This window comes from Labeo rohita, chromosome 7, assembly GCF_022985175.1.
Source record: "Labeo rohita strain BAU-BD-2019 chromosome 7, IGBB_LRoh.1.0, whole genome shotgun sequence".
In the NCBI taxonomy this organism is placed as follows: domain Eukaryota; kingdom Metazoa; phylum Chordata; class Actinopteri; order Cypriniformes; family Cyprinidae; genus Labeo; species Labeo rohita.
Window position 1 is genome coordinate 25,806,612 of NC_066875.1, and position 12,432 is coordinate 25,819,043.

Here is a 12,432-nt window from a genome sequence, read left to right on the forward strand (position 1 = left end):
TGCTTAAAATGACATTTAAGTAGGCTATACTTGACTTATACTTAGAAGAAGTCAACAGATGCTTCCACATGTAATCTAACACAATCATCAGACATAAAACAGCATCAAAACTGAGTAGACTTGTGGAATAAAAAGTCGACCTATGAAGAAGAAGTAATGACTGTCAAGCTTTAGAGTGTTGATCGACTCCATTTACGTTTTGATTATTATTCTGAATCCCAGTCTTTTTTCAGCTTTTAGTTCAAAATGTTATTTATTTATTTATTTATTTGTTTATTTATTTTTAGTTTTTGTCTGATTTATGAAACTTGTCCACCATAAAGTGTTCATAAAAAAAGAATGCATGAAGCTAGAATACAATGTTTTTGTTTACAAGCAGATACCCTGTTTTTCTTTTGATATTTTGTATGTTCAGATATTCATATAACAAAACATATACATATTAATACCTAAATGGGGACATAGCAGTATACTTAAAGTATGAAGTGAACTTCACTTAAAGAAAATGTATGCATATACTCGCAGTATAAAACTACTAAACTAGTAGTTTACTGGGACTATACTTAAAAGTGTACGAACAAGTATTTAGTAAGTAAACTGTCAGTATACCTATAAGTTCACTTTTAGTTGTAGTACTAAAAGCTAAAAACATAGATGTAAACTAGTTGTGTACTCAGAGCTTACTACTGTTGTACTTAAAGTATGCTTAAAAGTATACTTTTATATACTAGAAAGTGGCCAAAGTTAGTCCCAATTTAGTATAGTACAAGTACACTGATATTTGTGTACTTACTAAATAAAGTATACTTAAAATATACTTTAACTTTACTTAAGTATACTTGATAAAATTAACTTAAAGTATACTTCTTTTTGATAAGGGGTAGCTCTAAATTAAAGTGTTGACTGTTTTCTCATACCACTCTGTGCAATTACATATAGGCTACAAATTATTAGTTTTGCTGTAAACTGTGATTTAGGCATATATAAACAAGACTTAATTAATTTAAATGTTCTTGTATCACTCTTTTTGTTTAGCATATAATTAGGGCCAAATTTTGTAGTGCATTATGCCACATAAAAACCATTACGTGTGTAAACGCGTTGTTTACATGAATTGTATTTATTTTGTTGTATTTTAATTATATAAATATATATAATTAAAACACAATAAATAAATAAACGTAAGGAACCGGAATCGTTAAGAGAAATCGAATTTAAAAAATGTAAATACCTTACTGTTACCATCCTACATTTTCACTTGGTTAATCGTTAGTGCGGCGACATGTGCGCAATATTTGATAACAGAGCAGCGTGCGGACACGCCCTCTTGTCATCGCAGTGAAGGGGCGTGGTTTCGCTTCTGCATTCGCTACAAAGATGGCAACGTCCATAGCGCTCAGCCTGGATAACTTACCGTCTGATCCTCTATTGCTGGTGCTGTCATTTCTGGATTTCCGAGATCTGATAAGGTAGACATTCAGCTTGAGCCGTTCTGTCAGTCCGTGCAATAATAAACACTCTTGTTTGTTTCTTGAATGAGCTTCAAAAATAATGTTCGCTGCACAGTTAGCTGGCAATGCTAACAGCATAGCTTATGATGTTACTCAAGCAGGTACTGTTGATAGACACATACGATAATACGGCGATATTGTTCGTTTTCAAGCACTATGAAAAGACATGCGTTTGTGTTAGCTGTTGCACCCGATCATCTCACGCATCTTATGTTTGAAGATGTACATGAAGAGGTAACGTTACATGACTTTATGTAAGTTGACAGTGTAGTGCGATAAGCGGCAATAGACAGACAACACAAAAGCTTTATTTCTGCCGCAAACACACGCTGAAAGCAGTTGTTTGTGCTTTGAGGATCATAAGTTGAGTTATGCTTTGATGGTAAACATTTTGGTCTAGGAGATGGGGTGATCACGTGACGCTGGTCAGCTGGAACTTTGTGTGGCACCGCCACAGCAACCTAGTTTTCCTCACTGTAAAGACAGAAGCTTTACATCTTGTCGTCAGTTTTACATTATTGCATATATATGTATGTGTTTGGTAGATATTTTATCCAAAGTGACTTATGTTGCACTCAAGGTAAATTTATTAAGGAGGCTAAAATTGTACAAATTCTACCGTAATTTTAAACTGCTTTTCCCTCCTTGAAAACCTAAACATTTTTTCAGTTGATTGAAAGTATAGTGGGAGCTTTAAAGAATTTATTTCATTTTCAAAATTTTTCACTTTTTTTTTTTTTTTTTTTTTTTTACTTATGTTTACTTACTTAAGTTGTGTTTTTCTTTACACATAATTTAAAATGCGGACGTTATCAAAAGTCTATCACAATTACTCTTTGTACCACATTACACAAAAAAAAATTTGCTTGAAGGTTGATCAAGGCCATGATCAGACCTTTATGTTTTAAATGATGAAGCATTGCCTGAATATGTTTCTTTTTTTCTTTTCTCAACGTCTAAAGTAGTTGAATGTGTTTGTTGATCTGGCTTGTTCTTTTCTCAGCTGCAGTTTTGTAAGTCGTCGACTCAATGAGCTGACAGGCCATAACCCCCTATGGAAGAGACTTTGTCAGAAGCACTGGCTCCTTTCAGAGTAAGCTCACTCCTCATGCCCTCAGAAACGTTTGATTAATTTATGACACATGCATTTTTTTTTTTTTAGATCAGTTGTAATCAAAATGTGGTGTTGATGACAAATTATTTTTTTGTTTTCAGGGCAGACAAAACCCACAGAGGCCTGGCATGGAAGGAGCTGTTTCGGGAGTTTTATGCTGATCTGGGTCGTTACATTGACTATTACAGCACTCTCAAGAAAGCCTGGGATGACCTGAAGAACTACCTGAATCAGAAATGTCCCCGAATGATAGCTTCACTTAAAGGTTTGTCCACACTGTTACTCTACCTACCATACATGCATACCTATGGGTGTTAGTTTTCATAATATGAGTGTTACCTGCTGAAGGTTTTTCTTTTCTCTGAAAAGAGGGAGTGAGGGAGGAAGAGCTAGACACCATAGAGGCCCAGATTGGCTGTAGTAAACTCCCTAATGACTACCGATGCTCCTATAGGATACACAATGGACAGAAACTGGTGGTCCCTGGGTAAGTCTTAGAATTTACATGATCACTTCAAAATCTTCAAACTTCAAAAAAAAATTCTTCTAAATTTACTTGTCAAGATTAGAAAATGAAAGTATTTATTTAAATGCTAAAAACTGATTTGAATAACATTTACTGTATACAAGCAACGTCATCACCCTCTGATCTTAAAAAATGTCATAGTATAGTTATGTTGTCAACAGATGGCAAAATGAAAAGGGTCAGTGTACTGACAACAAACCGTATGAAATTATAAATAATTGTTGCGATCAGGTTACGTATATATACACAACAGTGAATAGGACATTTCAGAATTACACAAGTTAGATTAAATGAAGATCCACTGCTAAAATCCAATATCCTTTAGTAATCTTTAACATGATCATAACTGATGTGCACTGCACTACCTTCCCTCCACAGGCTGATGGGCAGCATGGCTTTGTCCAATCACTATCGCTCAGAAGACCTGTTGGATATTGAGACAGCAGCGGGGGGATTTCAGCAGAGGAAGGGAATGCGGCAGTGTCTTCCACTCACATTTTGCTTCCACACCGGCCTCAGCCAGTACATGGCTTTAGAGAGCACAGAGGGACGAACACGCAGTGAGATCTTCTATCAATGCCCGGTTAGATCACCACCCTCAGACCACAACAATCTACCATACACAAACATGCATTTATGTAAAGCTGACAAAAGTGAAACTATTATGCAAACCACAGAAAACAGGTTTTATATGCGCTGGAGGCTACATTGCAAATGTTACAGGGGTGTTACAGGAATAGTTTTGAAGTGGGAACAGTTTCATTTACTCACCCTCAGATAATCTGATGTAGATGAGTTTGTTTCCTCATAAGAACAAATTTGGAGAAATTTAGCGTTGCATCACTTGCTGGTCAATGAATCCTTTGCAGTTTATGGGTGCCGTCAGAATGAAAGTTTAAAAACAATAATTACAGAGGTCCATCAATGATCCATTATGTCATGTGATTTGAAGAAAAAAAAAAAAAAATTACCAAAAAAAGTTATCTCATCTGAATCAGGAGAAAAATATGCACAGATCAAGCACTGCTTAAAAGCAAAAACAGTCCAAAATAGTTCTAAACAAATTTTTTTTTTTTTTTTTTTTTTTTTTCACTGGAGCAAGCATTTTTATTGATTACAAACGTGTTTTGGCCAGTAGTGAGGGTTCAAAGTTCAAATGCACTGATTGTTTCTTACAAACACACAGCTTTTCACTTCAAAAGACATTAATAGATTACCTGTGGATTGTTGTGATGTTTACATCAGTTTATATCATTATAAGCTATTTATTAAACAAAAATGATGGCACCCACTCATTGCTGAGGATCCTTTAGTGAGAAAGTTATGCTAAAGTGTAATGTTGAATTTCTCTAAATCTGTTTCGATGAGGAAACAAAATCATCTACTTGGATGGCCTGAGGGTAAATTTTCAGCAAATTAAAATTTTTGGGTGAATTTCTCTTTTAAAGGCCTCTCAATTGCATTGTAGCTGATAGGTGAAGTAGTCCACCACATCAAGTACAATTCAGCTTGTGCATGTGGAAGTCTCCAGCGCTAAAAAGAGAGGGATTTTTCTTGCATTGTTGCACCTTGACCAGTAGGAGGAGTTCTTGTCTTGTGTCTTACAGCCCTTCTTGCTAGCTCTCATTTATGTATTTTCTTCACAGGATCAACTGGCACAAGATCCTTCTGCGATTGACATGTTCATTACGGGTAACAAAGTGCAAAAGCCTGCATTAATGCATTGTGGTTTTAAAAACCATCTCAGATTATATGAACTCTTCTCTCTCCTCTTTCCTCTTTATCAGGTCCTAACTTTACTGAGTGGTTTACTTCGTATGTTGACAATGTTGTAACAGGAGAATACCCCATCATTCGGGACCAGATCTTCAGGTGGTCCATCTTTCGTTGTCTTACACTTAGTAACTTGTGTCAGCATCTGAAATCACAAGAGCTTATTATAAGTGCAACATGACATTTTATTCCCTTTGGTTTTTCAGGTATGTTCATGACAAGCGCTGTGTGGCAACCACTGGTGACATCACAGTATCGGTCTCTACCTCCTTCCTGCCAGAGCTGAGTTCAGTCCATCCACCACACTTTTTCTTCACCTATAGAATCAGGTACTACATAAATCCACATAGCTAATTTGGCTTTGTAATCTGAATCAGGCTATTTAAGAGCTGAGCACTGCATAAATGCTTTTTTCCAGGCCTGCTAATAGTAGTCTTGGATGATGGTGATGAAAGTTACACTGTGACATTTTGACTGTATTAATGTGAAGGACATTTTTTTTCATCCAACATGACGAATTTATCTCATCATTTTCTGAGACTTGATAACGATAGTTCACAGCAGTAGCAGAAATTTTTCCACTGAGGCAATATTTGTTCCTTTAATCTAATTTCAAAGGCATTTCTAATTCTGTTTAATGTATGCATAATGTTTTTGTTTAAACTGTTACATTTAACCAATAAATTCAATTTCGAAAATAAGATGATGTTACCAATCAAATAAAATCCACATCAACATCAGACATTTTTGCACTGCTGAAGTGGCACAGAAGCTGCATGTTCAATAGCATTTGCATGCATTTAAACAAGCTTGAATGCATTTTAACTTGTAAAAACAGTACTGATTTTTTTTTTTCTTCTTTTAATTGTATATTTAATTGTAAATTGATTATGAAAAACTGTCTTAATGAGTTGATTCACGGACTTATTTATTCAAATGAGTTGTTCAAATGACTAATTAATTTAGTGATGAAATCATTCATTAACTGATCATGCAAAATGTGGGTTTAGTCAACGAAGCACAGATATGTGTTATTCTGAAAAGCTAAACTACGACGGCGTTTTAGTGCCACGTAAAAAACAAAAAATTAGATTAATTAGATTACGAGATCAAAGCCATAATATTTTGTAGAGAAAATTGTCACAATATTTAGAGAATAAAGTAGAAATGTTTTGACAATTTAAATTGTAGAAATTAAAATTGAAATTAATAAAATTGAGAGTAAAGCCTATAGTGCACATGCAAATGGCCCGGATTGAGAGCACCGGGAGAAGTTGCCAGGCCTCCAGAATTTATTTGAATATTGTTTCATCTTAGCGGGCACATCATCTTACTGGGATGAGGAAGAGTTCATTTTAAGGATTTGCGGAAACAGCATAATATCAAGAATAGATATATATTAACAGCCTGAACAAGAACAACGTTTTATCTTAACATCAGCTCACACACTCAATTGACATTCCTTTTGAGCAGCACAATAGCTCTCTTATTTAACCCTTTTTAATACACCACAAATATATGTGGGATTATTATCAGAAATCATACCATGTGCTGCACTCGCAGGGACAGTATGCTTGGAAATAATATTTAACGTCTTCGATTGCATTCGTTATTTGTACACCAGCCGCCCAATAGCAATAAGCTTTGTGCTTTTGGTACTTATAATATAAAAGTGGCATCCAGTCTTTTATTTCTCAATAATAAAAAAAATTTTTTATTATTATATCTAAATAATTAAAAACATCAATAAAACGTTCTAAAGGTTGAAGTGGGCTCCAACTTGTTAACATAAGTTATACTGTTGTCTTTTTTTGAGGTATACATTGTTAAGTGACTATTCACAAGCTGTTTTATTTGCAGTATAATACAGTAAATTATTGGACATAATATTTAATGTCTTCCATTCATTATTTGCAGTGCGCTAGCCACCTAGTAATTGCAATAATTTTATGCTTTTAATATAACACAGCTCCGCTTTCCAATTCTGTCAATTTTATTTTATTTTTTTCCTCTTTATTTGAAGTTTATAGCAAGCTATGAAAGTGAAAAGACATATTGTTTGTATTTTGCTATAAAACTTACAGATTTTGAAAGCTGAGACTTTGGAATATTTTGGAATATATAATTGCTACAAATTAATTCTCGTAATTCTGACTTTATTTTCGAAATATTTCGACTTTATTCTCGTAGTATTTTGACTTTATTCTTGTAATATTTCAACTCATATTCTCAAAATATTATTTTTTTATTTTTTAATGTTTCACTAAAATACTGAAATTATGAAATTAAAACACAGACATTTGCAATTGTGCTTTATTTGGTTGAGAACAGCACTGTTGCTTATGTGATATTACTTAACTATGTCTTTTGGTGTATATATAAGACAAAAACTAATTGGAAGGAAATTGCCCTGAACAGGCAGTCTGCTGGTATTAAGTATGACATAGGTTTTTTTGTAATATAAATGACATATTCAGTGTCAACTTGCACATTGTTAAATCAGTAGTTCTGTTATTATGGTAGACAATACATATTGCACATCCCTGTGGCACTCTGCCTCTATTTCTTCTCCCAGTGTCTTACCAAAAAGTAGAGCTCTCAGTGCTTCATTTGTAAAGGAAGTTCTTACTAAAATGTGACCATGGACCACATAAACGGTCACAAGAGTCAAATTTTTGGAACTGAGATTTATACATCATCTGAATGAATACAATCTGAATAAATAAGCTTTTCATTGATGTATGGTTTGTTAGGATCGAATAATATTTGGCTGAGAAAAACTATATAAAAATCTGGAATCTGAGGGTTCAAAACAATAAAACTATTGAGAAAATCGCCTTTAAAGCTTAGCAATGCATATTACTAATCAAAACTTAAGTTTTCTTAAATTTACGGTAGGAAATGTACAACATATCTTCATGGAACATGATCTTTACTTAATATCCTAATGATTTTTGGCATAAAAGAAAAATATAATTTTATAATGTAATGTATAATATAAAGATAATTTTCACCTGTGCAATGTATTGTTAGCTATTACTACAAATATAGTAATAGCCGTGCTACTTAAGACAGAGTCACAAATGATCAAGTTGCTTTACGCTAAAACTGGCTGTAATGCAACACAGCTGTACTAAGATTTGACATAGGATAATGCAATGAGCTGAACTTATGACCTCTGAGCTGTGCCATCTTATGCATCAGGATTGAGATGGCAAAATCGGCCCTGCCAGAGAATGCATGTCAGCTAGACAGTCGGTACTGGAAGATCACAAATGCAAATGGAAATGTGGAGGAAGTCCGTGGCCCTGGTGTTGTGGGTAAGAGCACATCCCTGTAAGTTAAGAGAAAATTAGTACAGTAACAGATTTATCAAGATGAGACAGTATCTTTCTGTCCATGAGATTCATAGTGACAGTAGCTCTATCTTCTAAAGAATGTCCTGCATCTATTTTTTGCGTATGCTGTACATGCAGGTGAGTTTCCGGTGATGACACCCGGTAAAGTTCACGAGTACGCTAGCTGCACCACATTTTCCACCACCTCTGAGTACATGGAGGGCCATTATACATTCCACCGGCTCAAGAACAAAGAGGAAGTGTTTGACGTTTCAATTCCACGTTTCCACATGGTGTGCCCACCATTCCGTGAATCGATGGTGCGGTCGGTAAGTCGCTATTTATGCCTTTCTTTTATATCCAAGAAAAATGAATAACCAAAATGCTAATGTGTGTACATTTGTGATTCTAAATCCCTCATTCTGTGTTTGTCTCTCTCGTTTAGAGCTCAGTCAGTGAGGTGTCTGCTCCTTATGATGATGAGAATTCATCGGACACAGATGACTATGAGGAGGGAGAAATGCGTGGCATGAACATGGCTGACCCAGGAGGACGCTGCCCTCGGCATGTCTAATGCACTTTTACATACCCCCGGCCAACACCCGCCCACAGATACTGACGCACAGACACACTCGCACAAACAGGAGAGCAGGAGGACAAACAGAGCTTTTAGGCATCCATTGTTTATTGTACAGCGCTTTGTGCCTGTCACCTCTTGAGCGTTTTCTCCAGTTTCTGAGGGCATGTGTCTGGTTGTGGCTTATCTGTGTCTCTGCACGTCTGTGGACGTGTGAGATCATTGTATGTGTGTTTGAGTCTGCAAGTGTGTTTTGAGTGAGAGTGAGTTTATTGAATGTGTGTGAGATTCTGTGAGATTGGCTCTCCTTGCCCGGGTTTCACTATGACCTGCCAATTATCTAAAAGGATAGTTCAGCCAAAAATGTAAAGTTGGAATTTACTCACCCTTATGTTGTACATCTTTCTGTCTCCTGTAGAATACAAATGAATATATGTGTATATTTTGTTTTGGACACTTACTTTAATTTTATGGATGAAAAAAAAAGAAATTCTTTAAAATATCTACGACAGAAATAAAACATTTATACAGGTTTGGAAAGACATAGGGGTGAGTAATGACAGAATTTTCATTTTTGGGAAAACTGTTCCTTTAAAGGATTTGTTTACCCAAAAATGAAAATTCTGTCATTAATTACTCGCCCTCATGTTGTTCTAAACCCGTAAGACCTTTGTTCATCTTCAGAACGTGAATTAAGATATTTTTTAATATTCGAAAGCTTTCTGACCCTCTATAGACCGCAACATAACTGACACGTTCAACGCTCAGAAAGGTAGTTAGGAAATCAATAAAGTAGTCCGTGTGACATCAGTGTTTCAACTGTAATGTTATGAAGCTATAAAACAAATGTCAAAGATGGACACGGAAGAGAAGAAATTGTTGACTAAAGTTACTTTTGTTTTCTTTGCGCAGAGAAAATGTTCTCTTAGCTTCATAAAATTAAGGTTGAACCAGTGATGTCACCTGACTATTTTAACGATGTTCTTACTACCTTTCGGGGCCTTGAACGTGTCAGTTCCGTTGCTGTCTATGCAGGGTCAGAAAGATCTCAGATTTCATCAAAAATGTCTTGATTTGTGTTCCGAAGATGAACAAAGGTCTTTGGAATGAAATGAGGGTGAGCAATTAATAATAGAATTTTCATTTTTTGGTGAACTATCTCTTTAAAACCATACAATTACACAGCATGAGGAGAAAGTTTGACACTACTGTTAGCAGAAAAGTACACGCACACTGAATCTGGGACACTGTGTGTGTGTTTATATATATATTTATAGAGATATAGATTCTTCACAGAAAGGCAAGAATAAATGGGTTCCATTCATTTCCTCCATAAGGCCTCAGGTATTGCGTAGCATGTATGTGCTTGTGTATATATGTTTGTGCTTGTGTCGTCTGTACCGAGGGTTTCGGGGGCAGATCTTGTGAAGTGAAATTGATTTATTCAAAGATGAGTAAAAAGCACATCGAGCCAAACCAGCCAGTTCACGTAAACATCATCTAACCTGTGCAAGCAATCATTTAACTTCTCTTAGTTACTTGCTTTAGTTTTCTGTGTTGGTTAGCTGTTTAGAGGTGCTGATGCCCTGTTCTCTAAAATGCTGGGTGGATTGTAAGTGTACCTTGGTGTAGCGTAAAGGAGTATCATTTTAGCTCTGATCATCCTAAGGGCTGGAGGTTACACAGACTGGTGTGAATGACAAGATAAGATCATTTTATGACAACTTTATGGCATTATTATGACTTTCCACATTTTTTTTTTCTTTAAATTTCTGTGCAAGAGGTAAAGGATCAGGTAAATATCTCTGTTGTTCAGTTTTTCAGAGTGAAACATAGGCAGATTCTCCCTTCCTTAATGGCAATGTGAGCTGATCTTGCCTAGAGATATGTATGATTTTGATTTTTCATGTTTATAACTGCAATTATGTTATCATCTTTGTAAAAAAAAATGCTGTGCAGTGAGATTTTCCAACAGTTTGCTATTACATTCTCTCTTTAACACTATTGAACCGCTCAGAATAGTTAATAACTCTTGTTTTTTATTTTGAATGTGTGAGGGTTTTTTTTTTTAATTATTATTATTTGGAGTAAATAAAAAGGTAATGGTGTATCAATAATGTGTTTCACTGTCACATTATTTGTTTACATTCCTAGTGTGATCAGGATGCTTTCTACTATCTAAGCACAAAGAGGCCATTGATCTATTTTTCACCAGCCAGTCTCAGTGCTATTGTCTCATGCTCTGGAATATCTCTGAAAACACTTATTGTTCTCCCAACACAAAACTTAGAGTCATTTCTGTCACTCTGACCCAAACCCTAACCCTAACCCACCCTGATAGTGTCAGTTGTCATGGCAACATGTTGAAGAGGCCTTGTTGTAGTCAGACTGATGTTTCTTTGTTGAGCCGTTTTGTTTTTTGGCCCACATCTCCTCCCATCTCTTTACTCATTCATTTCAACTATTCTGAAAGAGGGGAATGCTAAATTTCTGTAACATACCTTAAGTACTTGGACAAGCAATTCATTTTCCTCAATTTCTTCAAGTGCCCACACTAGGGCCAGTACAGCAGGGTTTTCAGGGCAGATCACTTCAAATCTCATTTCATTGCACACCAGTGTATATTTAGTGGCCCTTTATACCTACATGTGATTTGTGCTGAGTGATTTTGATCATGCATTCACTGTTACTTGCTGACAACCTCGCATATTTAAGCTGTTCTTGGGCCACAGCAGAATGAATCCTTTGGATGACGCTCAATATTATGCTACAAGATAGCTTAGTTTCAGGGAGACTGTCCCTGCTTCTAATGTACAGTCCATTACTTATGATTAATCAGTAGTTGAATTGTTATTAGGGGTTCAAGCACATATCGCTGAAACCCTATTGTAATTGTTAAAATGCTCATGCATCAGCGATCTCCACATAAAACTGACTTTGCAGACCAAACCGTAAGTCTTAGAGACTTGAAACTTGGAGGAATGGTAGTACTCACACTGCCTACAGCGTAACCAAGGCTTGCCCCAAACGGCCTGACGGGGGCGCGTATCAAAAGTATGAAATCACTTCTCACTCCTAAACTGTCAGTCGCAGGTACAAGTGTCTCATGGCGTTAGAATCCTTGGGTTATGCTGGACAAAATGCACGCCTCAGATTCATTCGTTGGAAATTTTCGGGTTTTTCGTTTTTTTTTTTTTTAGAAAAACATACTTTTGCGAACTAGTTCTAGGCTTTTCACCCGATCAGAACCAAACCACTGCAGAAAAATTCTTTGGAGAGTCAAGTTTAATAATTACCCAAAAAAAGTTAAACTTTCAACTTTTGGTAAAAGGCCTGTAAGTCCTGAATTGAATGAGATATCTCTGTGAAACTCACAACACTTATGTAAAAGCTCAATCTGAGGTCACAGCAAAAAAAAAATCATGGAGCTTGGTCACTTGGAAGTGCTGTAAGAGGGAAAAAAATATAAAAATGGTTATAACTGTGCAGCCATTTGTCCTATCAACATGAAAATTGCTGTGCACGGTCTTGGTCCGAAGTGCCACAAGTGTCTACAAGGACATCTGTGTTTCACAAAAAACATGGCCGCCTTT

At 35.9% G+C, this 12,432-nt stretch overlaps 1 protein-coding gene across 1 annotated transcript; it reads left to right on the plus strand.

Moving 5' to 3' along the window:
- The first annotated feature begins 1,351 nt into the window (after positions 1-1,351).
- On the plus strand, positions 1,352-10,942 carry fbxo3 (F-box protein 3). The gene is made up of 11 exons (XM_051114724.1): positions 1,352-1,469; positions 2,515-2,604; positions 2,727-2,890; positions 2,995-3,112; positions 3,530-3,734; positions 4,798-4,843; positions 4,939-5,023; positions 5,131-5,253; positions 8,129-8,244; positions 8,401-8,591; positions 8,708-10,942. Exons 1-11 carry the CDS (start codon positions 1,378-1,380, stop codon positions 8,834-8,836), a joined length of 1,359 nt encoding a protein of 452 aa, XP_050970681.1. The 5' UTR covers positions 1,352-1,377; the 3' UTR covers positions 8,837-10,942.
- Positions 10,943-12,432: the final 1,490 nt, after the last annotated feature.